Raw genomic sequence first — 23,412 nt, 5'->3', positions numbered from 1 at the left:
TGCCCTAAACAAAGGGGTCTGTTGTCGTACAAGATGGCCAAGTATATCTCCATCCCCTCTCTGGCTCTCAGCTGATGCTCAGGAAGGAGGTGTTTGTCTCAGGGATTTCCCACACACTTCCCAAGCACAAGCACACATCCAGGAGCACCCCAGGCACCTTGGTCATCACCCAGGGTCTGTGTGTGAGCAACTGACTCCCTGCTGAAGGACCAAGGACTCAGAGCAGGAGCTCACATGCAGGCAACTCCTTGTGCATGCCTGAACTCAACCAGAGGAATCCCAGCTCCTGTTGGTCCGTGGGGAGCAGAATCCCATTTCCATTGCTGGGTTTCCATGTAGGGATGAGGTGCTTGCACTGCCTCAGCTGTATCAGTGCCCTGCCCAGGGTTAGTCCACCCCTCCCTGTCCTGCTCTGTGTGCCCTTTTTGTTTTAGCAATCACACTCTGGTAGGACTAAGTATGTCTGGAGTTAGTCACTGTCCACTGGACGTTTGGTGGTTAATTTAAAGTACAGTACAAAGATTTCAAAGTACAGTCATGGTGCTGTTGTCTTTCAGGAGCTGTTGGCCATGGAGACCCAGGGACATCTCAGGGGAGATCAGTGGGTTGGATAGAAATGGCATCATCTGCTGCTGAGCTGTGCTGGGCTCCTGGGACAGAGGGAGCTCCTACAAGTCGTCAGTGCTGCAGTGAAAGAGCTGTGCCCAGGAGCAGCTCCTGTGCAGCACACAGCAGGACTGGGAGCATGATCTGCAGGTGACAGAGAGAAGAAGGAGGAGAGCTTGCAGCCTGCATGGCATCTTAACAGGCTGAGAGTCCACTGGAGGAGCATTTCTCACAGCCCTTGATAAGGTAAGTCTCTCACTGCAGGCAGTGCAGTGGCTTTTATTGCAAGGATCACTACATTTGGGACATTCCATTGCAGATGAGGCAGCTGACACTGTTTCTTTATCAGTGAAAAAGACCCACACTAGTTGAGGGCTTCCATGCTGCAGCATCAGAGGACAGCCCTGAGGGCTGCGTGTCCCAGGACGGCTGCAGGCTGTGCAGCCGGGGCTGCAGCCGGGTGCCCAGGGCTGTCCTGCAGAGCAGGTCCCTGCTGTGCCCCGGGGGCTGTGTGCCGGGCCAGGGACTCTGCCGCCTGCCAGGCTCAGCACTCAGCACTCAGCACTCAGCACTCAGCGCTCAGCGCTCAGCACTCAGCACTCAGCACTCAGCCTGCCCGGGGAGCTGCCCAGGACGCTGCGGGGAGACGTGTGGGGGGAAGCAGGGCAGGGCAGGGCATGTGCCTTCTGCTGCCACAGCTGCTCCCTGTTGCAGGGGCTTAGAACTCCAGTGCACTTCTGAGGGCACTTTGCAAGAGGGAGAATAAGGCAGTTGTTATGCTTCAGGGTGGGCTTTCCTGAGCCTGTGCTTTCTGTTTTCTCTTCACTTGGCTTTGTGGGAATGGAGTTTGTGATTTCAGAGAAGAGACTGAGACTCCAATACTATCACACTGAGAGTTACCAGGCCTCGCAGCAAATTTCTTTATTGCCCCTGCATCCATACAAATCACCATTGCCCTGTGTCCAGTGTCACCAGGATGTGTGTGACCTGACCCTTGGCACCTGCAAACACTGAGATTCCCGTGGGCCAAGAGGGGTTGGCAGGGCAGAGCTGTGCACACAGCGTCTGTAATGTACCTGTGAGCCCCAGGTAGGGTACGTGGGGACAGAGAAGCAGCTGCAGGCAGGGACAGCTGCAGGCAGCAGAGACATGGACAGGGAGGGAGAGAAGAGTGCTGACTGCAAGGGCTGGGAGAGGAAAATGGGCACCTCACTGCCATCCCTGCAGTGCACATACCTTCCCTACAGCAACCCCCTGGCCTGTTTTTACAATCAGCCTGTGCATCCATTCCTAGTGCATGAGAACTTGATTAAGAGTTGCATTAAGGGCTCACCTCTCTGATAAATGCTGACTTTAGGGCGAGGAATGAGCTGACTCTCTTTCTAGGACACCCCACGTTCTGGGCTTTTGACTCTGCTCCTGTGGTTCCTCCTGGGCTTAAGTCAGCCCTGCAAAATATTGCAGCTCTGCCACGGCAGCTCTGTGTTCTCCAGCAGCACCATGGAGAAGATGCCTCAGTGCTAAGGCCATGGAAATGCTGCTGGACGGCAGTGTCCCAGGAGAGAAAGGGAGAGCTGAGATCTTCCTCTGGTACAGTAAGGAAGACAAGAGACTTGGAGTTCTGCACAACTAACCTTTGCTCTTACTGGCAACCAGAGTCTTGTCAGGTTAACTCCTAGAGTGTGACCATCCTCCAGTGGTGCAAACACAGAGCAGATCAGGTGGACCAATCATTTGGAAGTGCAGGGTATGCTCTTTGCCTCTCTGACATCAAAAGTGACACTGACACCTGAAGTGTCTCACAGTGATCAAGGATTTCTACCTTAAAAACACTTTTCATGAATGCTGAGGCAACTGAAGAAAATATATTGACAGAGCTCTGCTGTCCAGTTTTGAGAAATTTGTGGAAAGCTCCTTGATACCTCAGGTTTTTAATCTGAGATTACTCTATTTTTCAATTGTTTTATTGCTGTAGAACAGAGCTGACTCATCCACAGCCTGCAGCAGAGTTCCTTGTACTCTGTGGCACCATCAGCCAGCAGCAGCCAGAGTTGAGAGGTCTTGCAGAAAGGACGGAGGCAGTGTAGGAGGTTTCAGAAGTCACTGAGTACGGTTTGCTTGGAGAAATCTGGAGTAACATTTTCCCTTTTTTCCCTCCTCAAACAGGTGACTATGCCTTGAGGCAGCAGATGCCCAACAGCAGCTCCATCAGCGAGTTCCTCCTGCTGGCGTTGGCAGACACGCGGCAGCTGCAGCTCCTGCACTTCTGGCTCTTGCTGGGCATCTACCTGGCTGCCCTCCTGGGCAACGGCCTCATCAGCACAGCCGTAGCCTGCCACCACCGCCTGCACACCCCCATGTACTTCTTCCTCCTCAACCTCGCCCTCCTCGACCTGGGCTGCATCTCCACCACTCTGCCCAAAGCCATGGCCAATGCCCTCTGCGACACCAGGCACATCTCCTATGCTGGATGTGTTGCCCAGACCTTCCTGTTTGTCTTTCTGATATCGGCAGAGTATTTCATTCTCACCATCATGTCCTATGACCGCTACGTTGCCATCTGCAAGCCCCTGCACTACGGGACCTTGATGGACAGCAGAGCTTGTGCCACCATGGCAGCAGCTGCCTGGGGCACTGGGGTTCTCTATTCCCTGCTGCACACTGCCAATACATTTTCCCTGCCTCTCTGCCAAGGCAATGCCATCAATCAGTTCTTCTGTGAAATTGCCCAGATCCTCAAGCTCTCCTGCTCACAGTCCTACCTCAGGGAATTTGGACTTATTATGTGTAGCGTCCTTGTCTTATTTGGATGTTTTGTTTCCATTGTTGTGTCCTATGTGCAGATCTTCAGGGCCGTGCTGAGGATGCCCTCTGAGCAGGGACGGCACAAAGCCTTCTCCACGTGCCTCCCTCACATGGCCGTGGTCTCCCTGTTTCTCAGCACTGCCACGTTTTCCCATCTGAGGCCCCCATCACTTTCCTCCCCATCCCTGGACCTGGTGGTTTCATTTCTGTACTCGGTGGTGCCTCCAATACTGAACCCCCTCATCTACAGCATGAGGAACTGGGAGCTCAAGGCTGTCCTCAGGAAGTTATTTATATATATGTTTTTTCAGCATTGATTATATCTTCATCATCTTCACATAAGTACCACAAACTCAAGAAAAGCTGGGAATGGCATCATGCAATATTTCCATTCTTTTTCCTTGATTATTTTTTAATTCTTACAATAGTTTTTACTTCACATAAATATTATTATTAACCTATATTTCCCATGTACTTTTTTTTTCCTTACTTCTGAAATCTTTACTATTCTTCAAGCACTAGGCTGTTTGAGTAGATTTAAAAATAAATAAATAAATAAATAAAAATTAGACTATCATCTGTATCTCAGAGAGCAGCCCTGCACACAGGAGGGCTGCAGGAACCAAGAGCCCAATGCCACACGTTGCAGCAGCCCTGTTTGTGGGGCTGCCCCTGACCGCCCACTGGGCGCTCCCTCTCTGCTGCCTTGGAGTTGTGCTGCTGCTTCCCTGGAGCCACGGCCATGGGCAGCAGCAGGACGTGCTCTTTTCAGTGCTGCTCTCTTTGCACCACCTTTGCACGCTGTTCTCCTTTCTCCTTGCACTTGTGTCAGCCCTCAGGTCCTGCATTACGTAGCAGACCAACAAAAAAAACTTTGCCTGCGGTGTGCCTGGAGTTGTTTTAACAGCTTGGAAGAGCATTGCCATGTCAACAGACTGAAGGCTGGACACTTGGGGAGGAGGGAATCCTGTGAAAAATGAGACAGCCTTGCTCTGCCCAAAACGTTCCCATCATGCTGTATGAAGTTCTGACTGCAAACTTGTTTTTGATGGGCTTGTTTATTGCCACCTCACTCACAGCCCTGGATGGCACACCTGTAAACCTAGGAGCCACAGAAAGACACCAGAGAGATCCTTGAGGTCCTGTTTGGAGACTTTCCTGCTTCAAAACTATGAGACAAGCACGCTTACAAGTCAAGGACCCCCCACCTCTCTCTGCTGGATCAAAGCTGGAACCAGGACCTGTGATCTCTTTCTCTGTCCTCCCCCCCCCCCCCCCCCCCCACCACCCCCAACTCTGTCACTCCCTTTTCTTTCTTTTCCTCTCACAAAGTTGTCAAGTAACACAAGGCTTACTTTGATTTCTTGTAACATCACAAAGTGTAGCTGCACATGGAAATAAGTGTAGAAGTGCCAGTAGCTTACAGATAACTGTAGTGCACAGATTCACATTAAACTGATGCCTGTGTCTGGACACTGACTGTCAGTTTCACTGTTATCCAACCAGGGGTTGCAAATCAGCTGAGGTTCCCCATCCGCACTCGTTGTGTAATCAGTGCAACCCACTTACTCCAAGTGGCATCAGTTGCATGATGGGTGGAGGGAACCTTTCGTTTAAACATCCAGTTCAGCACTGGCAGTCGAGGTGCCAGAGGAGCTGTGTTTCAGTACCGACCACTTCAGAAGCAGCCCGAATCCCCTCATATGCAGCTAAGATCTCCTTCTCAGTTGCAGTGTAGCACTCTTTGGACCCTCTTTATACTCGCCTCCAAAATCCCAGGCATCATCCTCGGGTCTCTCCTGGGGATCTTTACCACAAACTCCAAGTGGGACCTTTCTCTCCAGCAGCAGTGTACAGGATGTTCTTTACATCCTGTCCCAGCCATACTGGCCCTAGGGCCATGGCACGGGCTATGTCCTCTTTAATCTGTTCAAAAGCCTGCTGCTTTTGAAATGTAAAGTCATTTTTCATCCGCGTCACCTGATGAAGGAAGTGCACAATAAGGCTATAGTTTGGAACATGCAGTCTCCAAAAGCCCACTACACCCAGAAAAGACTGTGTCTCTCTCTTGCTAGTGGGTGGAGACATAGCAGTGATGTTGTTGGTCACATCTGCTGGAATGTGATGACGCCCATCTTGCCACTTTATACCTAGGAACTGAATCTCCTGGGCAGGTCCATTCACTTTGCCTCGCTTAATAGCAAAACCAGCTTGCAGAAGAATTTGGATTATTCGGTCTCCTTTTGTGAAGGTGACTTCTGCTGCACCTCCCCACCCAACAGTATCACAAATGTAATGCAGGGATCCTTGAAATGCCCACCTCACTCTTTACTCCAAGTTCTCGCACACATTACTCTGGGTTTATTCACATTTTGTGTGTGTGTGTGTTTTACTCACACTTTCCTCAGCGTTTACTGAAACATTTCTTCAAGTTTACTCACACTTCACTCTGGGTTTACTCAAACTTTTCTCCGATTTTTACTGACACCCTGCTCCGGGTGTACTCACGCTCTACTCCTGGTCTACCCACACTTTGCTCCTGGTCTTTCTCACACTTCAAGTTTATTCACACTTTAGTCCAGCTTTATTCACACTTCTCTACGTGCTTTACCCATACTTCACTCTGGTTTTTACACACACATTTCTTTAGATTTGCTCTCAATTCACATCCAGTTTTCTCTTCCGTCCTCCCTATGGGCAAAGAACCCATAGTTCTGTGGAGGCACCAACCTTTCTGCCACTTATTCAAAGCCTGCCATTTCCTAGACTGCTCTGCATCCCTCACCACCCCCTTTTGCATAGGTCGCAGGCTTCCCTGAACAATTTCATCACTGCTTACCTGAACTATCAAGAATGGGTAGTAATCAGAGGAGCGAACCAGACCTGGGACTTTTCTGGTGATGCTGGTGGTGCAGGGAGGCCCCAGGGAGGCCACGCACTCTGGGAGAGGTGGAAGGGCCGAGAGCTAGTAGATGGGTTTAACAAATGGATCACAACAGCAACGATCTGAGGAGGAATGGTAATTTACTAAATCCTACTGAACCAAAGCGTGCCCAAAGTGTGAGTCCCCACGATAGTACAAGGGAAGCACATGCCCTTCTCTGCTGCAAACTGAGTGGGGCCTGAGAGCGAGCCACTGTGGTGTGGTCCAGATCTCCACCTCTCTTCCTCTTCACACCATGTGCTCCAGGGAATTCTGCCCCTCCCCTCCCATCAGAATGCTCAAAATGCCCATAAAAGGCAGCAAGTGGAACCAGAACGCTAACTCTTTAACTCCCACTGCTTCACATGATGTTTTGGTGTGGAATACTGACATAAAAAAAAATCACAACACCACAACAGCCAGGACCTCACCACCCTCTCTCTGAAAAGATCCTCCCAGTCTCTAATCTAAATCTCAACTCTTGTAATTTAAAACATTTGTACCTTGTGATATCTGCCCATGTTAAAAGTTGATTTCCCTCTTCTTTCTGAGCTCTCTGTGAGTACTGGGAGGCTGCAATGTGTTCTCCTCCAGGCTGTTTCTTCTCCCATCTCCCTCAGCCTGTCTTTCCAGGAGAGGTCCTCCAGCCCTCTGATCACCCTCGTGGCTTTCCTCTGGACCTTCTCTAAAAGCTTTACATCATGCTCCAGATGGGGCCTTCTGAGGGCTGAGTAGAGAAGGACAGTGCCCTCCCTTGCTCTGATGACCACCTCTCTGTTGATGCAGCCCAGGGTGCAGTTGGCCTCTCAGGCTGCAAGCACACACTGCTGGCTCCTGTTAAGGTTTTCATCTACCATCTTGAAGTCCTTCCCCTCAGGGCTGCTCTCTAGGAATTCAACCCTCATGCCTGGGATTGTCCCGACACAAGTGCAAAAACTGGCATTTGATCTTGTTGAACCTCATGCTGTTTCTTTGGGCCCACTTTTCAAGCCTGGCCAGGTCCCTCTGGATGGCACCCCTTCATTCTGTCATGCCAACTGCACCACACAGCTTGGTGACATCAGCACACTTGCTGAGGGTGCTCTCTGTCTCATCATCCATGCCTCTGATAGACGTTGAACAGCTCTGGTCCCAAGGCTGACCCCTGTGGACATAACTTGTGATCAGCCTCCATCTGGTGGAGCCGATTTCCCAGAGAGCCATTTACCACAGTCCTTTGGCTGCGACCTTCCAACCAATTTCTTATCCAATGAACACTCTGCCCTTCAAATCCATCTCACACATCTCTCCACAGAGATAAGGAAGTGATGTGGGACCATGCCAAAGGACTTCCAAAAGTCCAGGGAGATTTCTGTACCACTCTGTGTAACTGATGTACTGACAAAGCATCCACATTATCATTCTGACCATAAAGAACCAGGACATGTATTGAACTGTGGGGAAAATACTGATTTCTCATTTAGATCCTTGTAATATTGAGCTAAAGAAAGCATTGTAGATCCTAGGACTAAGGCTGTGTTATAGTAAGACACATCTTTTTACAGCACACACGAAGAAATTGTTTATTAGATTGATTCTTTGCTTACAAGTGGCACCTGGTAGATAAGTGTGTTTCTGTAACTTAGCAACCTTCCCTTCAGTACCCAGAGAGCTGTTATTGGAATGGTCTGGAGTTCAGCAAAGGAATCATTACCAGAGCTGCAGTGACACAACAGACTGGGTCTGACAACAAGAACAGAAATAACAACTTGTACACAGGGGTAATTTGGGAAGTTATTATTAAATATTAGGGAAAAAAAGTCAGGACATGAGACAATAAAGATTAAATAGAAACATGGCATATCACTTGGATTAGAGTAAATAGGTAAGGAAGAAGAGGATGTGAAATCGTAACTAACAGTGAGCAGATGTATGTGTTGGAAATAATTTATATTACATAGAATAACAGAAACATGTGTTGTGGGTTAGGTGCAGTTTCAAACAATATATTAACGTGAAAGGGACGCAGAATTCAATCGCTGATCCCAAGTGTGCAGAAAAAAAACAAACAAACAACAACAACAAAAAACCCTGCAGTGATATGTAGGCATTGACACACACAGTTTGTTGTCTTTGGGTTTTAAGCAAAGAAAGAATAAAACGCTTTGTGCCTCAACCCAGGAATTGCTGAGATGAGTTCTCTCCCCTGTCCTGTAGAGGGGCAGTGACAGAGCAGCACAGGGGGCACCTGGGAGCCAGGCAAGGTGAGCACAGCGCAGCTGGGCGCTGAGTTCCAGGCTGATTTTGGGGTCCCAGCCCCGCAGCATGAGGCTCCGTGTGCCTTCCCCTCTGCAGGACAGCCCGGCCCCACCGCCCCACAGGCAGCCCCTGGCAGCTCAGTGCAGGCACTGTGTGGGGCAGCATGTGTGCAGTGGTACAGAGATGGGCCCCCAGCACAGCCCCTGACACCACATGTCCTCCTTCTCACAGCACCTACTTCCTCCCCTTTAGTTCATCTTCCTCTTCATCACGGTGCACCCTGGCTCACCTTTTAGCTCTTTCCCCCCAATTTGGCAAACTTCCATTGCTTGTCTTGCCACAATCAACAACTTTCTATCTTGGTCTGGTGTAAGTGCAAACAGTTATGTCAAACCCAAGAACAAGTCCTTGCACCTGGTGGAGGCAAAAAAGTGATTTCAGAGCTTCTGTGAAACAGGATCATTGATAAAAACAGGGCTGTTCACACACCAGTCAAAGCTAAACACAGAAGTTTTACGACGAGCACACACTGATTCCTTCTGCTAAAGTAATATATTGTTCAACCGGCTAATACATTGATCCCATTTGCTAATCAAGCCTATATCAGCTCCACGGTGCCTGCTGGCATCTCATTTGCCTGCAGACACAGAGGTGGAACATGGAGGCTGTGAGAAAGTCAGCACTGAGCCAGAGTTCCTATGGGCTCCAGGAGAATGAGAGCACGGTGATGCCTCAGTACAAGTAGAAGGAAGCCAAACATATGTGTAGGACCATGATAACCACTAATGATAATTACACACACACACACATATATATGAACAGCAAAGAAAAATGAAGTGATAAACATAAATAAATATTATAATCAGTAAGAAACATAAGTTTGTTATTGTACAGACTGAGTCACTTGTTGAGACATGTGAAGTTTATGCCTGCTGAAATGTGACCAGGGCATCATTTTCCTCACCGTGTTCTTGAGCTCCTGGTTCCTCATGCTGTAAATGAGGGGGTTCACGGCTGGAGGCACCACTGAGTACAGAAATGACACCACCAGGTCCAGGGATGGGGAGGAGATGGAGGGGAGCTTCAGGTAGGCAGCCATGCCTGTGCTGACAAAGAGGGAGACCACGGCCAGGTGAGGGAGGCACGTGGAGAAGGCTTTGTGCCGTCCCTGCTCAGAGGGCATCCTCAGCACGGCCCTGAAGATCTGCACATAGGAGAAAAGAATGAAAACAAAACACCCAGATGCTAAAGAGGCACTGATCACAAGAAGCCAAATCTCTTTGAGGTAGGAGTGTGAGCAGGAGAGCTTGAGGATGTGGGGGATTTCACAGAAGAACTGGTCCACTGCATTGCCTTGGCAAAAAGGCAGAGAAAATGTGCTGGCAGTGTGCAGCAAAGCATTGAGAACCCCAGTGCCCCAGGCAGCTGCTGCCATGGTGGCACAAGCTCTGCTGTCCATCAAGGTCCCGTAGTGCAGGGGCTTGCAGATGGCAACGTAGCGGTCATAGGACATGATGGTGAGAAGAGAATAATCTGCTGATAGCAGAAAGACAAACAGAAATGTCTGGGCAACACATCCAGCATAGGAGATGTGCCTGGTGTCCCAGAGGGCATTGGCCATGGCTTTGGGCAGAGTGGTGGAGATGCAGCCCAGGTCGAGGAGGGCGAGGTTGAGGAGGAAGAAGTACATGGGGGTGTGCAGGCGGTGGTGGCAGGCTACGGCTGTGCTGATGAGGCCGTTGCCCAGGAGGGCAGCCAGGTAGATGCCCAGCAAGAGCCAGAAGTGCAGGAGCTGCAGCTGCCGCGTGTCTGCCAACGCCAGCAGGAGGAACTCGCTGATGGAGCTGCTGTTGGGCATCTGCAGTTCCTGGGCATGGAGTCCTGTGCAGAGTGCAGAAGATAATGTCAAGATCATTCTCAGAGGCACATCTTCTGCTATATTTTTTTTTTTTTTCTTTCTCTCTGCACAATGTTCATTTAGCTCCATAACTTCAATTTAATTTCATGAAGTTTAGCATTCCATAAGCAGAAGACGAGTATGCAGCTTATATATTTTTCTCATTTTTTAATCTTATCCCATCTCCCTGGATATTTTCATCTCTTTCCCTGTCTTTAACCCAACTGCTTTTAAAGCACCCAGTCCCATCCTATGTGCCATTACATTTCTGTTAGAGAAAGCTGCCCGACTGCAGGTTAATTTCATTATTCATGTCTGGAGAATACGACAGTATTGTAATTTTGTTCTATCCTTCAAGAGAGGAGAGGCTGAATGCACATTGTGTGACTGTTCACAGAATGAGTGAGAATAGTGTGAATCAGGAGTCTCAGAGATGTGTTCTAAGTGAACAGCCCCATCTAGATTTCTGCCTCCAGTCCTTTCCCTTCCCCTGCCTTGTCTCTTCTCTTGCACAGCATCCTTAGAAACATTTTGGCATGCAGGGAATCTGTGAGTCCCCCGCCCCAGGCAGAAGCTGTGGCAGCTGAAGGCCCCTGCCCTGAGGGAGAAAGCCCTCATATGGAACAAGTCATTTTCGTAATAAAGAAACACAGACTCTCTGCATCCTGATCTGCAATGGGAAGTCCCTGATTTAGTGATCCCTCCAGTAAAAGCAGCAGCACTGCCTGCAGCCAGAGACTTACCGTGTCTATGGCTGTGAGCAGTGTTCCTTCCGTGAGCTCACAGCCTGCTCACACTCCACATAGACTGTAACTCTCCTTCCTCTCTCTTCTATGCTCATGTCACCTGCGGATCATGCCCCCAGCCCTGCTGTGCTGTGCAGAAGAGCTGCTCCTGGGCACAGCTGTCTCTCTGCAGCACTGCCCCCTTGTAGGAGCTTCCTGTGTCCCAGGAGCCTGGCCCAACTCAGCAACAGAGGATGTGATTTTTTTTTCCCCAGGTAATCTCCCTTGAGATGTCCCTGCATCTCCATGGCCAACAGCTCCTGAAAAACAACAGTGTCGTGACTTTACTTTGAAATCTGCTTAGTTAACAACCAAACGCCCAGTGGACAGTGACTAATTCCAGACATATGATTAGAGAGTGTTTGCTGAAACAAAAAGGACACACTGAGAAGGTCAGGAAGGGTGGACTTCCCCTGGGCAGGGCACTGATCCAGCTGAGGTAGTGCAGGCATTTCATCGCTAGTTGGAAACTCTGGGGCTGAAATCAGATTCTGCTCCCCACGGACCAACAGGAGTTTCAGGGATTCCTCTGGTTCAGTTCAGATGTGCACAAGGAGTTGCCTGCATGTGAGCTCCTGCTCCGAGTCCTTGGTCCTTCAGCGGGGAGTCAGTTGCCCACACACAGGCCCTGGGTGATGACCAAGGTGCCTGGGGTGCTCCTGGATGTGTGCTAGTGCTTGGGAAGTGCGTGGGAAATCCCTGACTCAGACACCTCCTTTCCTTCCTGAGCATCAGCTGAGGGCCAGAGAGGGGATGGAGATATTCTTGGCCATCCTAAATGATATCAGACCCTTGCATTTATGGCAATTTATGGCACTTGTGTGTCTTTTTTCACTTTTCTCCATGGAGCATGCAGAGGTGTGCAGCTGACTAAATGGATGAGCTCTCAAAAGAAGAGGCAGATCTTTCTCTGTTCTACATCTGCTGAATATTCTGGAGCTCAAGGCACGACAGAGCTAACACATCTGTATTGTTTAACAGAAAACACTTCAGTTTTCTATGGGCTCTCAAGCAAACGGTGTCAGAAGCAGCCACGTCATGTCATGTCATGCCAGTTCTCCAGGCTGTCCAGCACATTCACATGCAGCTGCAAATGCAGCACAGGGCCTTCAGGAAAGACAGATCCAGGAGTGTCTGTGCTGCTTAGTCAACTTGACGCCCCACAGTGGATCCAATGCCTTTGTGCCATCTTCATAAATACCATGGATGCACTGAATCCAATGACCCATCCTGAATAGGTTGTTTTCTTCTGTGCTTTTTCACTAATGAGAACACCAGCACATGCTGGGCTAGAAAGCTTTGAAGAGTTGCAGACCTGAGGTCTTGTTTGGATCTCAGGGATGTGGTGAAATGGCTTCCAAAAGAGACAAGGAAGGGCAACTGCCCTTTCAGAGAGTGCACTGAGCTCATCTTGGGGGAGGCAGAGCAGCCAGGTCAGAGTGAATGGCAATGGCAATGGCAAACAGAGGAGACCAACGGTGTCTGTTCCTGGCTTCCTGATCAGGAAGAGCAAGTGGAAGGTGCCCTTTACGTGCAGATGGGAGCCTCGTTTTGTCAGGCCCTTGTCCCATTTGGGGGCTTTTTCCACTGCAGTGTCTGCTGCAGGGACAGCAGAGCAGGGCATGCACCATCCAGAAGAACCCTGGAGAGCACAGCTGGCAGCTTCTTGACCAAGCCATAGAGGAGCCAAAGAGCAGAGGTGCTCTGCTGCATCTCATACTGCCAAGGAAGGGTTGATGGGGAATGTGAATGTGAAAGAGAAGCTGGTCTGCAGTGGCCATGGGATGGTGGAGCTGAGGAATCTGAAGGGAGGGCAAATGAGAAGCTCACACCTTTGGGCTTCAGGAGAGCACACCTTGGCTTCTTCAAGTGTCTGTGGTGTACAGAACAGCAGGGAAAGGCACTGAGGGAATAGGGTCAAAAAATGTGGCAACTATCTAAGCAACTTGGCTTCCAAGCAGAATATTTCCATTCCGAGGAAGAGGAAGGCAAGTTAAGATGTCAGAAATCCTGCATTATTGTGAATTGATTGTGTTGCTCTAACCCAAACACAGAAAGGAAGCGTACAGGAAATGGAAACAAGAAGTGAGCACCTGGCAGCAATGCAGAGACTTTGTCCAGTGTTCCTGAGATGAGTCTAGGAAAGTCAGAGTTCAACTGCAATTGAATGTGCCCAGGCATATCACAGACAAGAAGGGCTTGTAGAAATATGTAGTCTACAAAAGAAAGGCTAGCGAGAATGTGGGCCCACAGTAGAATGGTGTAGGGAACATGGTGAGACAGGACATGGAAACGTCTCTGATACTCATTTCCTTCCTGACCTCACGGTTTATTAGTTGGTCTGGTCTTCTTGGAATCCTAGGAGGCAGAGACAGGTGGGAATTGTTGGTGCATGGCAGATGTGTCCTTGGTGAAAGAAGAGGTGATCAGGGAATACCTAAGCAAACAGGATTCTGAGTTGGACGAGACTGACAGGAACCACAGAATGCTTGAATGGCTTGGATCGGAAGGACCTAAAAGACCATCCAGTTTCAGCTCCCTTGCTGTGGGCAGCGCTGTCATCCAGTACATGAGGATGCTTGGGGCCCTTGACATCTTGAACTTTGCCAGGGATGGGGCATCCACCACTTCTCTGGGCTACCTGTTCCACAGCTGTTCCATGCCTCACAATCATGATCTTAGAAATGTTAAGAATTCCTTCCAAATGTTTAATGTTAGTATCTCCTGTAATTAATAACTATTCTTCCTTGTTTCAGAATTTGGAAATCTGGTAAGAAATCAAGTTTCCAGTTTTTTAATATGAAGAAGATAATGGGTGTATGATGGAGGGAAGGCATTATCCAGAGCATTGCCTCTACAGTTCAGATCCCCAACACAAGGCTGATGAGAGCAAGACAAAGTGAGTTTGGGAAGGTTCACTCAAGGTGACTGGGGATGGAGCACTTCACATGTGAGGAGAGACTGATGGAGCTGGGCTTGTCCAGCAAGGAAAACGGAAGCCTGATGGGGAGCTGTCCACACAGTGACAGAGCAGAGCTCATTAGGGGACATCCTGGGTCAATATCAGTTGCAAAGTGTTGCTTTAAATTCTTGTTTAAACTGAACCATAACTAACTAACTAAATAGACTTCATTAATGCCTGTTGTTCTCTTCCTCTTTTAGATGTCTCCAGATACCTGTCCAGTTTGCTGTACAAGTTCTGAACACCTGAAGAAGATGACAGGAAGGCACAAGGCACAGGAAAGCTCTTCAGGTTGTCATGGGCCCCAGGGGGCATTTGCTGCTGAGTCCATCACCTCCAGTGCAGAAAGAAGATTGCACGAAGTGCTCAAGAGTACAAAGTCAGAAGGAACAGTGAAGTTTCTTGGAGTAGTAATGGGCCCCACTGAGGGCCATGGACAAGCCAGCTTCCCCAGGGACTTGTTAGAGCAGATAATTGGAAGCCATGATTGCAGGCAGACCAAGGCACTGGGATGGTGGCTGTGATGCTGAGCAAAGCCTCCTTTGTCTTCTGAAGCAGAAAGGCCAAGGCCTGATCCCCAGAGCCTTGGCAGGGAGATCGTGTCCCTCGTGCTGGCTCAGGGCCCTTCCTGGGGCAGTGGGATGGAGGTTTGTCTGATGTCAAATGAAAGACCAGGGCACAGCAGCTGCCAGACTCTGCATGGGGTGCAAGGATGCCGTGAGGCCCAAGTCCCATGTGGGCAGTGTGTCTCATTCCAGGATGTGGGATGTGAGAGGGGCTCAGTCTGAACAAGCAGTCAATCACAACAGAACTTTGAACTCCCAGGCCCAAGGTGGAGGCACCATTTCCTCACTGGTAGCATTTGGTTCTGGGGATGCCGTGTTTGATGCTCACCCACATGCAGAGCTCCTGTCTGACTGCAACACCACTGTGCTCATATCAGCTGTGACGACACAGTGGAGCTGAAATCACTGAGCTTGTCTCCCCTTTACAGCACAGTGACTCTGACATCACTGTAATAATGATCACTGCCATAACTCAGTAATTCTGACAGCACTGCTCCCAACACTTTTGAGAGAACATCGTGACTGTGTTACTGAACTCCTACCCACAGTGACACCACAGTCATTCCAACCCACCGTGCTTGTATCCAGCTTGTCATGGAATCCTAGCACAACCCACAATGGGAAGGACCCATAGTGATCATCAGGTCCAACGTTTGGCTCCACACACCCGTCCTAAAAGCAGAGCATATGACTGAGTGTGTTGTCTTGTTACGGAGTTATCTGGATCAATGTGTGTCCGTGACAGAGGGCTGAAGGCTTGGCAGTCCCACTGGCCAAAAAATAAAATAAAATAAAATAAAATAAAATAAAATAAAATAAAATATTAAGAAAATTATACTAATAAAAATATTAAAGAACAGCATCAATGATTGAAGAAGGAAACTTATTTTTACTAAACATGATACTGGAATGTAAGATAACACAATGTTATAAAATAAAATTGGAATTTAGGGTAATAACTCAAATATAATGAGAGAGCAAGTGTCTGAAACCAAAAGCCTTACTTTGAACTGAAGGCGCACGGCTGGGGCGCGCAGCCACACACTGCCAGGCAGCGAGCAAGTGAGAGATCCCAGGTCTTCCTCCCACGGCTTATCTTCCCCTCTGAACTCAGAGTCCCCTGGGATATGCGGTTCTTCTTCTCTTCTGAGAACCAGGTATCCAGAAAGTTGTCCGTCCACAGAACTGGAGTATTAACTCTTTCATTCCCGGTGCTTTACATGATGTTATGATGTGGAATACTGATAACAAGAATCATAAAACCATGACACCAGATGGGGCATTGGCAGCTTTGCTCAGCACACACAATCTGTTAGGACAAACAATGCTTCCGAAAACAGCTTGGCTACTGGTGATTAATTCATCTGACTTCAAAGTACGTTTTGCAGAGATGACCCTGTTGTCTATCAGGAGCTGCCAGCCCTGCAGCCCCCAAGGGCATCTCCAGGGAGAGCAGTGAGGAAGAGAAAATGACATCCTCTGCTGCTGAGCTGGGCTGGGCTCCTGGGACTCAGGGAGCTCCTACAAGTGGGCAGCGCTGCAGAGAGACAGCTGTGCCCAGGAGCAGCTCTTCTGCACAGCACAGCCTGCAGGTGACAGGAGGAGAGGAGAGAAAGGGCAGAGAGCTTATAGGATATGTATGGTTTGAGCAGGTGTTGAGTTCACTGCAGGAGCACTGCTCACAGCCTTTGACAAGGTAAGTCTCACTGCAGGCTTTGACTCTGCCGCCTGCCAGGCTCAGCACTCAGCACTCAGCACTCAGCACTCAGCACTCAGCACTCAGCACTCAGCCTGCCCGGGGAGCTGCCCAGGGCGCTGCGGGGAGATGTGTGGGGGGAAGGAGTCCCACGGCAGGGCAGGGCAGAGGTCTTCTGCTGCTACAGCTGCTGCCTGGGGCAGGGGGATAACAGCTACACTCACCACTGGGTGTTTTTTTTTCCAAGGGTGCTTTGCAGGAGGAGAGACAAGGCAGGGATTTTCCAACACCTGTTCTTAGGGAAGGAGAATGAGTTGGAGGCAGAATTCTGAAAGGAGATGTGAAATATGAACACATCTCTGAGAATCCTGAATTGTACCATTCACAATTTGCCCTTATATGAACATTCTCCTAAAGTGCTTTCAGCTGAAATTGCTATCGTTTTCTGCTGACATGAATAATGCTCTTATCCTGAAAACAGACAGCTTTCTCTAACAGAAATTTAAGGGCAGAAAAGAGGTAGGGATGGGCACTGTGAGTGCAGACAGCATAAAGATATGAGGGATGGAAATTGATTGTAAGAGAAAATTATCTAGGAAGCTGAGATATGATTAGGAAACGAGAGGAAAGTAAGAGCTCTTTCAGCTTCTACTTCTTAAGGTACACTAAAGCTCATGCAAGGAAATTGAAGTTATGGAGTTAAATGAACATTTTTCAAAGAAAGAAACATGTCTATAGCATTGCAGGAGGAGGAGAGTGTCTGCAAGTTATCTTGATTTCTGTCATTATTTTCTGCACTCTGCACAGGACTCCATGCCCAGGAACTGCAGATGCCCAACAGCAGCTCCATCAGCGAGTTCCTCCTGCTGGTGTTGGCAGACACGCAGCAGCTGCAGCTCCTGCACTTCTGGCTCTTGCTGGGCATCTACCTGGCTGCCCTCCTGGGCAGCGGCCTCATCAGCACAGCCGTAGCCTGCCACCACCGCCTGCACACCCCCATGTACTTCTTCCTCCTCAACCTCGCCCTCCTCGACCTGGGCTGCATCTCCACCACTCTCCCCAAAGCCATGGCCAATGCCCTCTGGGGCACCTGGCATATCTCCTACTCAGGATGTGCTGCACAGGTCTTTTGCTTTTTGTTTTTGTTTTCCGCAGAGTATTGCATTCTCACCATCATGTCCTATGACCGCTATGTTGCCATCTGCAAGCCCCTGCACTATGGGACCTTGATGGACAGCAGAGCTTGTGCCAGCATGGCAGCAGCTGCCTGGGGCACTGGGGTTCTCTATTCCCTGCTGCACACTGCCAATACATTTTCAATGCCACTCTGCCAAGGCAATGCCATCAACCAGTTCTTCTGTGAAATCCCCCAGATTCTCAAGCTCTCCTGCTCAGAATTAGACTACCTCAGGGAAATTGGTTTTATTATGTTTAGTGTTCTTGCCGTATTTGTGTGTTTTGTTTTCATTGTTATGTCCTATGTGCAGATCTTCAGGGCCGTGCTGAGGATGCCCTCTGAGCAGGGACGGCACAAAGCTTTCTCCACCTGCCTCCCTCACCTGGCCGTGGTCTCTCTCTTTGTCAGCACTGACTTTTTGGCCTACCTGAAGCCCCCCTCCATCTCCTCCCCATCCCTGGACCTGGTGGTGTCATTTTTGTACTCGGTGGTGCCTCCCACACTGAACCCCCTCATCTACAGCATGAGGAACCAGGAGCTCAAGGATGCAGTTCGGAAAATGATATCATGGACAAATTTCAGCAGGGATTGTCTTCTCATCTGTCTCAACAAATGACTCACAGCCTTTTCCGCAAGATGCCTATGTTATCACAGAGTCATTGAATGGCCTGTATTGAAAAGGATCACAATGATCATCTGGTTTCAACCCCCCTGCCACAGGCTGGGTTGCCAACCAGCAGACCAGGCTGCTCAGAGTCACATCCAGAGTGGCCTTGAATGCCTCCAAGATGGGGCATCCTCAACCTCCTTGGGCAAGCTGTTCCAGTGCCTCACCACCCTCTGAGTGATAAACTTCCTTTTAATATCTAACTTAAGCCTCCCCAGACTCCGTTTAAAACCATTGCCCCTTGTCCTATCAACATTCACCCTTGTACACAGTCGTTCTCCCTCCTGTTTATCCGCTCCCTTCAAGTATTGGAAGGCCACAATAAGGTCTCCCTGCAGCCTTCTCTTCTCCAAGCTAAACAAGCCCAGTTCCCTCAACCTTTCATCATAGGAGAGGTTCTCCAGCCTTCTTAGCACCTTAGTGGCCCTCCTCAGGACCCGCCCCAAGAGCTCCACGTCCTTCCTGTACTGGGGGCCCCAGGCCTGGATGCAGCACTGCAGATGGGGCCTCACAAGAGCTGAGTAGAGGGGGACAATCACCTCCCTCTCCCTGCTGGCCACCCCTTTTTTAATGCAGCTCAGAACACAGTTGGACTTCTGGGCTGCAAGCGCACACTGCTGGCTCGTGTCCACCTTCTCATCCACCAGGACCCCCAAGTCCTTCTCCGCAGGGCTGCTCTCAAGTGTTTCTTTGCCCAGTCTGTATAAACACCTTGCATTGCTCCAGCCAAAGTGCAGCACCTTGCGCTTAGCCTTCTTGAACCTCTTTAGGTTCACATGGTCGCACTTCTTCAGCCTGTCCAGGTCCCTCTGCATAGCTTCCCTTCCCTCCAATGGATCAACTGCACTGCTCAGCTTGGTGTCATTTTCAAACTTGCTGAGGGTGCACTCGATGCTGCCATCATCTGTGTCACTGATGAAGATGTTGAAGAGCATCCATGTCAAGACTGACCCTTGAGGGACACCACCTTCTTTCTTCCTCACGTTATGTCATAAACCAGTGTCCTTCACTCTGACAGTGTTTGTATCAGCTCATGGATTAAATGAATTAGACCTCCTTTAGTTCTTTGAGTCACAATTCAATGCCTTCTGCTCTCCGCCTCTGTAGCAGATAAATTTTTACTCATCTGAGGACTGACCTGGTGGGTCTTTTCACACTGTTCCTTTTTCATGTCCATAGTTGGGTGGGGACGTTTTTCCAATGTGATGGGTTTCACCACAGTGACTGTGACCCATACTTGAGACTTTTGGGCAGAGCTTGACACCAATGACCCATAGTGGTTCACGGATGTTTGTGTTTATTGAGAATAAATCAGAGTTTCTTGGCTTCCCAGTGGCCATTTCAGCGCTGAGTCACCCCCAGGGCTCCACTGACTTGTCTGGGGGGCATTGAGTGCGCTGGGTTGGGCTGCAGCTACAGGGACAAAGACAACAGTTGGCAGTTACTTCCCGGAGACCCTCTTCCCAAGTTCCATCTGCAGCTTCCAGGGGCTCTGGTCTCCTGTAGGTCCTCTTGGAAAGCTGCCTGTCCCTGGGGCCTCCGGAGATGGCATGGGATGCTTGTGATCACATAGTGGAGCTTTGCTCCCCACTCATTTATCCTTCAATTAATCATAATCCTCACTCATTTATCCTTCAATTAATATGTGTTTCCTATTAATATTTATCGTTTCCTATCTACCTATGTAAAGTACTTATCCTTTCGGTTAGGCGAACCACGCTGGTGGGATATGGCTGAGGAGTATGCTCTGTTTTTAGGGAAGTTGTATTGTATTTTACTGTTGCTTGTTTCAAAGTAGGAAGCAACATCCTGTGCTTGTTGCAAACAGTTCTCTAAGAAAAGCAGGTGAAGGAATGGTGTAAAGGAACTGTAACATCCAGACTTCAGTGGAGAATTCTGCTGTCGGGAAAAGTGATGCAAGTGCCAGGTGGCATACAGCAGACACGTCAGGCCTGGGGAGGTGAGCAGTCAGGTTGTCCGTACTGAGTCAGACCTCAAGCAATTGCTTTTCCTGCCTATGCAGATCTCCTTAGGAGACTCTCTGGATCAACATCAATTGGAGAATCACAGAATCACAAAATGGCCTGGGTTTGAAGGGGCCTCAAGGATCGTGGATCTCCAACCCTCCTGCCACATGCAGGGCCACCAACCTCCACGTTTAATACCATCCCAGGATGCCCAGGGCCCCATCCAACCTGGCCTTGAACACCTCCAAGGATGAATGGGGCATCCACAGCCTCTCTGGGCACTGCTCCAGCACCTCACCACTCTCTCTGTAAAGAACTTCCCCCTGACAGCCAACCTAAATCTTCCCTCCCTCAACTTCAAACCATTTTCCTTTGTCCTGCTGTTACCTACCCCTTCAAAGAGTTGATTCCCCTCCTGCTTGTAGGCTCCCTTTAGGTACTGAAAGGCTGCAATGAGGTCACCCTGCAGCCTTCTTTTCTCCAGGCTGAACAAGCCCAGCTCCCTCAGCCTGTCTTAGTAGAGGAGGTGTTCCAACACCCTGATCATTTCCATGGCTCTCCTCTGGATCCTCTCCAACAGAATGATGCTCCAAAAGCAACAAGATGCACTACTTTAAAACACAAAACATTTTTATTGGGTGCCCTTTGAAGTCTTTTTTCTTTACTACATTATGAAACCTCTCCAACTATCTGTATAAATCTTGACTTCAAACACATTATGGAACAGACATGGCTCATTGCAACTTGCTGTACTTCAGAGAGACCCGTGGTACATTTGATGTCAGGTCTAAGAACCTCAGGTATTGAGTGGATAATGTTGTAAGCACTTGAGAAAGTAAAGTTGGAAGAAAAAGAGGAGGGATCTTGGCGTAGTAATGGGGCCCACTGAGGGACATTACCAACACAGCCTCCCCTTGGACTTGTTAGAGCAGGGAATTGGAGGTAATGATTAAAGTTACGTAAAGTATTGTGCTGAGAAACCACTTCGTTTGTTTGATGAAGAAAGACCAAGGCCTGACATCCAGACCCTGGAGGGGAGATCCATCGTATGTGAGGGAATGAGCTCAGGGCTCATCCTGGGGTTGGTGTGGTGGGGCAGATTGTACTCCATGTGAAGGACAGCAGTGTGACACCTCCCAGTCTCTGCACAGAGATTCAAGGAGGCATTAAGGACCCATTACCATAAGCATAGCAAATCTCCTCACAAACCATGGCCAAGGGGACAAAGATTTCATTGCTTTTGGGCCCTCCATCCTCACCAGCACCCACTGCCTTCTCCTCTGCAGGATTTCCTATGCTGCTCCAGCCCAGCCCCTATTTCCCTGCGGTCTGCAGACACCCACCTCTCCTCTCTGCCCCACTCTGACCCTGGCACTGCAGTCATGTCACTGATGTCTCTCAAGCCCCTCTGAACGTCCCTTGAGACACAAAGCCATGGAGTGATCCCTCAGCATGGCCCCACATCATAACCCTTCCAGGGACATATCTTCCTCCTCATGCCCAGTCTCTAGTGTTCAAGCTGCACTGTGAGGGAGTTTTTTCCCCCCTTTGCTCATTTCCACTACCAAGGTCAACTCCATCATGTTGGAAATCACTTCCGCATGGAAACACCACCCATCAGCTTTCTTGTGGCCTGTCAGCCGTTGAGAAGAAGGAACCTCACCATCATCTTCCAAGGCACGTGCCAGCTTCATGGACAGACACAACCAAGTCACATCCCTCCTGCTATCGAGTTGTGTCCTCACACAGAAGAGCCATCACAATCCCTTACACAAACCTCCTTCTTCCTCCATGGGCCCTGCCAGGTGCTCAGGCAGAGAGGATCCCACTGGCAACACGGCAACCTGGCACTTTCTGTCGGCCTCTCAGGGACACTGCAGATGTGATCCTGTGTGCACAGATCCCAGCCAGAAGTCAAGGGCTGACCACCAGCTGCTTCAGGCAGAAGGCAGCACACCATTCCTTTCTGGGACACGCTCCTGGGGCTGGCCTGTCAACTGCACACACAGAAGTGACCTCACAGCCACCTTCACAGCCTCGTGCCACCTGAAGGCCCATGAGGGCCTGAGGTAGAGCTGAGCTCATGGCAGCATTCCTACCCACCTCCTCCTTATGGCCTCAAGCTGATCAGTCACACGTCACCTCCTGTACAGACATCGCCTCACATTCATCACTGCATTACATGGATTTGCTCTAAGACTCCACCATTCCTGCTCTGCCCTGAAGGGCCAAGTACCCAAGTTTAGGGTTAGGGGAGGGGTTGATGTTCAAGAGGGCAGAGCACAGGAGCAGGGTCTGTGGGTGTTGGGTGTTCAGGATAGGGATTAGGGGTTAGACGTCACCTTTTGGGGCAGCAAGTAAGCAAAGGTTTAGTGAGAGGGCTTGGTGTTCTGCTAAGGTTTTCAGGACAGTGTTAGGGTACAGGTAAGCATTACGGATTAGCGTTCTGTTTTGGGCTGCAGTGAGGGTATTTAAGAATTGTTAAATACAATATTTTAATGCTAGCAATTAAAGCTTGGTTTTAGCATGAGTGGGAGAGTAAGTGTGGGAATCTGTGCAGTCCATTCCTTGGGAATGTTCTTGGCAGCAACTTTTAAAGAAGCCCTGAGCCTTCAGGCACTGCCATGAGGAGATCTCCATTAACGATGGACTTGCTGTGGTGGAATCAGTCTGTGTGACAGAAGTGCCCACTGTGTGTCCTTGCTTGTGTTTGCAGCCACACAGCAGCACTGTCACCAAGCCACAGGAGCTGCAAGGCTAAGGGTCTGTGGGGCTGAGTTTCAGCTCAACTCACCGCCACCACACCACTGAATTCTGTCTCTCATGCAACCCTGAGCCTTTTCTTGAAAAGTTTCTGTCTCACCTCTGTTGGCTGTTCCATTCCTGAGATGGAAGTGGCACCTGACTCAGGAAGGAGAAGGACACAGAGCTCTGCAGGAGGACCTGCACCACCTGCCCAGCAGCTCTGTGCTACCCCACAGTTGCACTTCCTACCTACAAATTCATGCTCCAGAATGTCTCCTGAGAGTCCTGGGGAACCTTTCCTGGGCTCTCATGTGTGCTTCAGCTACTCTCGGTCATCGTGGAGGCAGTGCCCACCTCTGTGTGGCAAATGGAAAGAAG

The 23,412-nt window shown here is 49.6% G+C and overlaps 2 protein-coding genes across 2 annotated transcripts; one reads left to right on the top strand and one right to left on the bottom strand.

Moving 5' to 3' along the window:
• Positions 1–9,455: 9,455 nt before the first annotated feature.
• LOC149914462 (olfactory receptor 14C36-like) lies at positions 9,456–10,430 on the bottom strand. Its single transcript, XM_090126359.1, has one exon. The coding sequence runs from the start codon at positions 10,428–10,430 to the stop codon at positions 9,456–9,458; it is 975 nt and encodes a 324-aa protein (XP_089982485.1).
• A 7,046-nt stretch (positions 10,431–17,476) lies between these two features.
• Positions 17,477–18,271, top strand: LOC149914461 (olfactory receptor 14J1-like). The gene has a single exon (XM_090126358.1). It carries the CDS (start codon positions 17,477–17,479, stop codon positions 18,269–18,271), a length of 795 nt encoding a protein of 264 aa, XP_089982484.1.
• Positions 18,272–23,412: the final 5,141 nt, after the last annotated feature.

Source organism: Phasianus colchicus, chromosome 29 (genome assembly GCF_987193195.1).
Source record: "Phasianus colchicus chromosome 29, bPhaCol1.hap1.1, whole genome shotgun sequence".
Lineage (NCBI taxonomy): Eukaryota > Metazoa > Chordata > Aves > Galliformes > Phasianidae > Phasianus > Phasianus colchicus.
Note: the sequence above shows the minus strand (reverse complement) of the source record. Positions and strands in the feature narration are given on the sequence as shown.

Coding starts and splice junctions, on each gene's coding strand:
- LOC149914461 (XM_090126358.1), top strand. CDS start 17,477: ATGTACTTCTTCCTCCTCAACCTCGCCCTCCTCGACCTGGGCTGCATC.
- LOC149914462 (XM_090126359.1), bottom strand. CDS start 10,430: ATGCCCAACAGCAGCTCCATCAGCGAGTTCCTCCTGCTGGCGTTGGCA.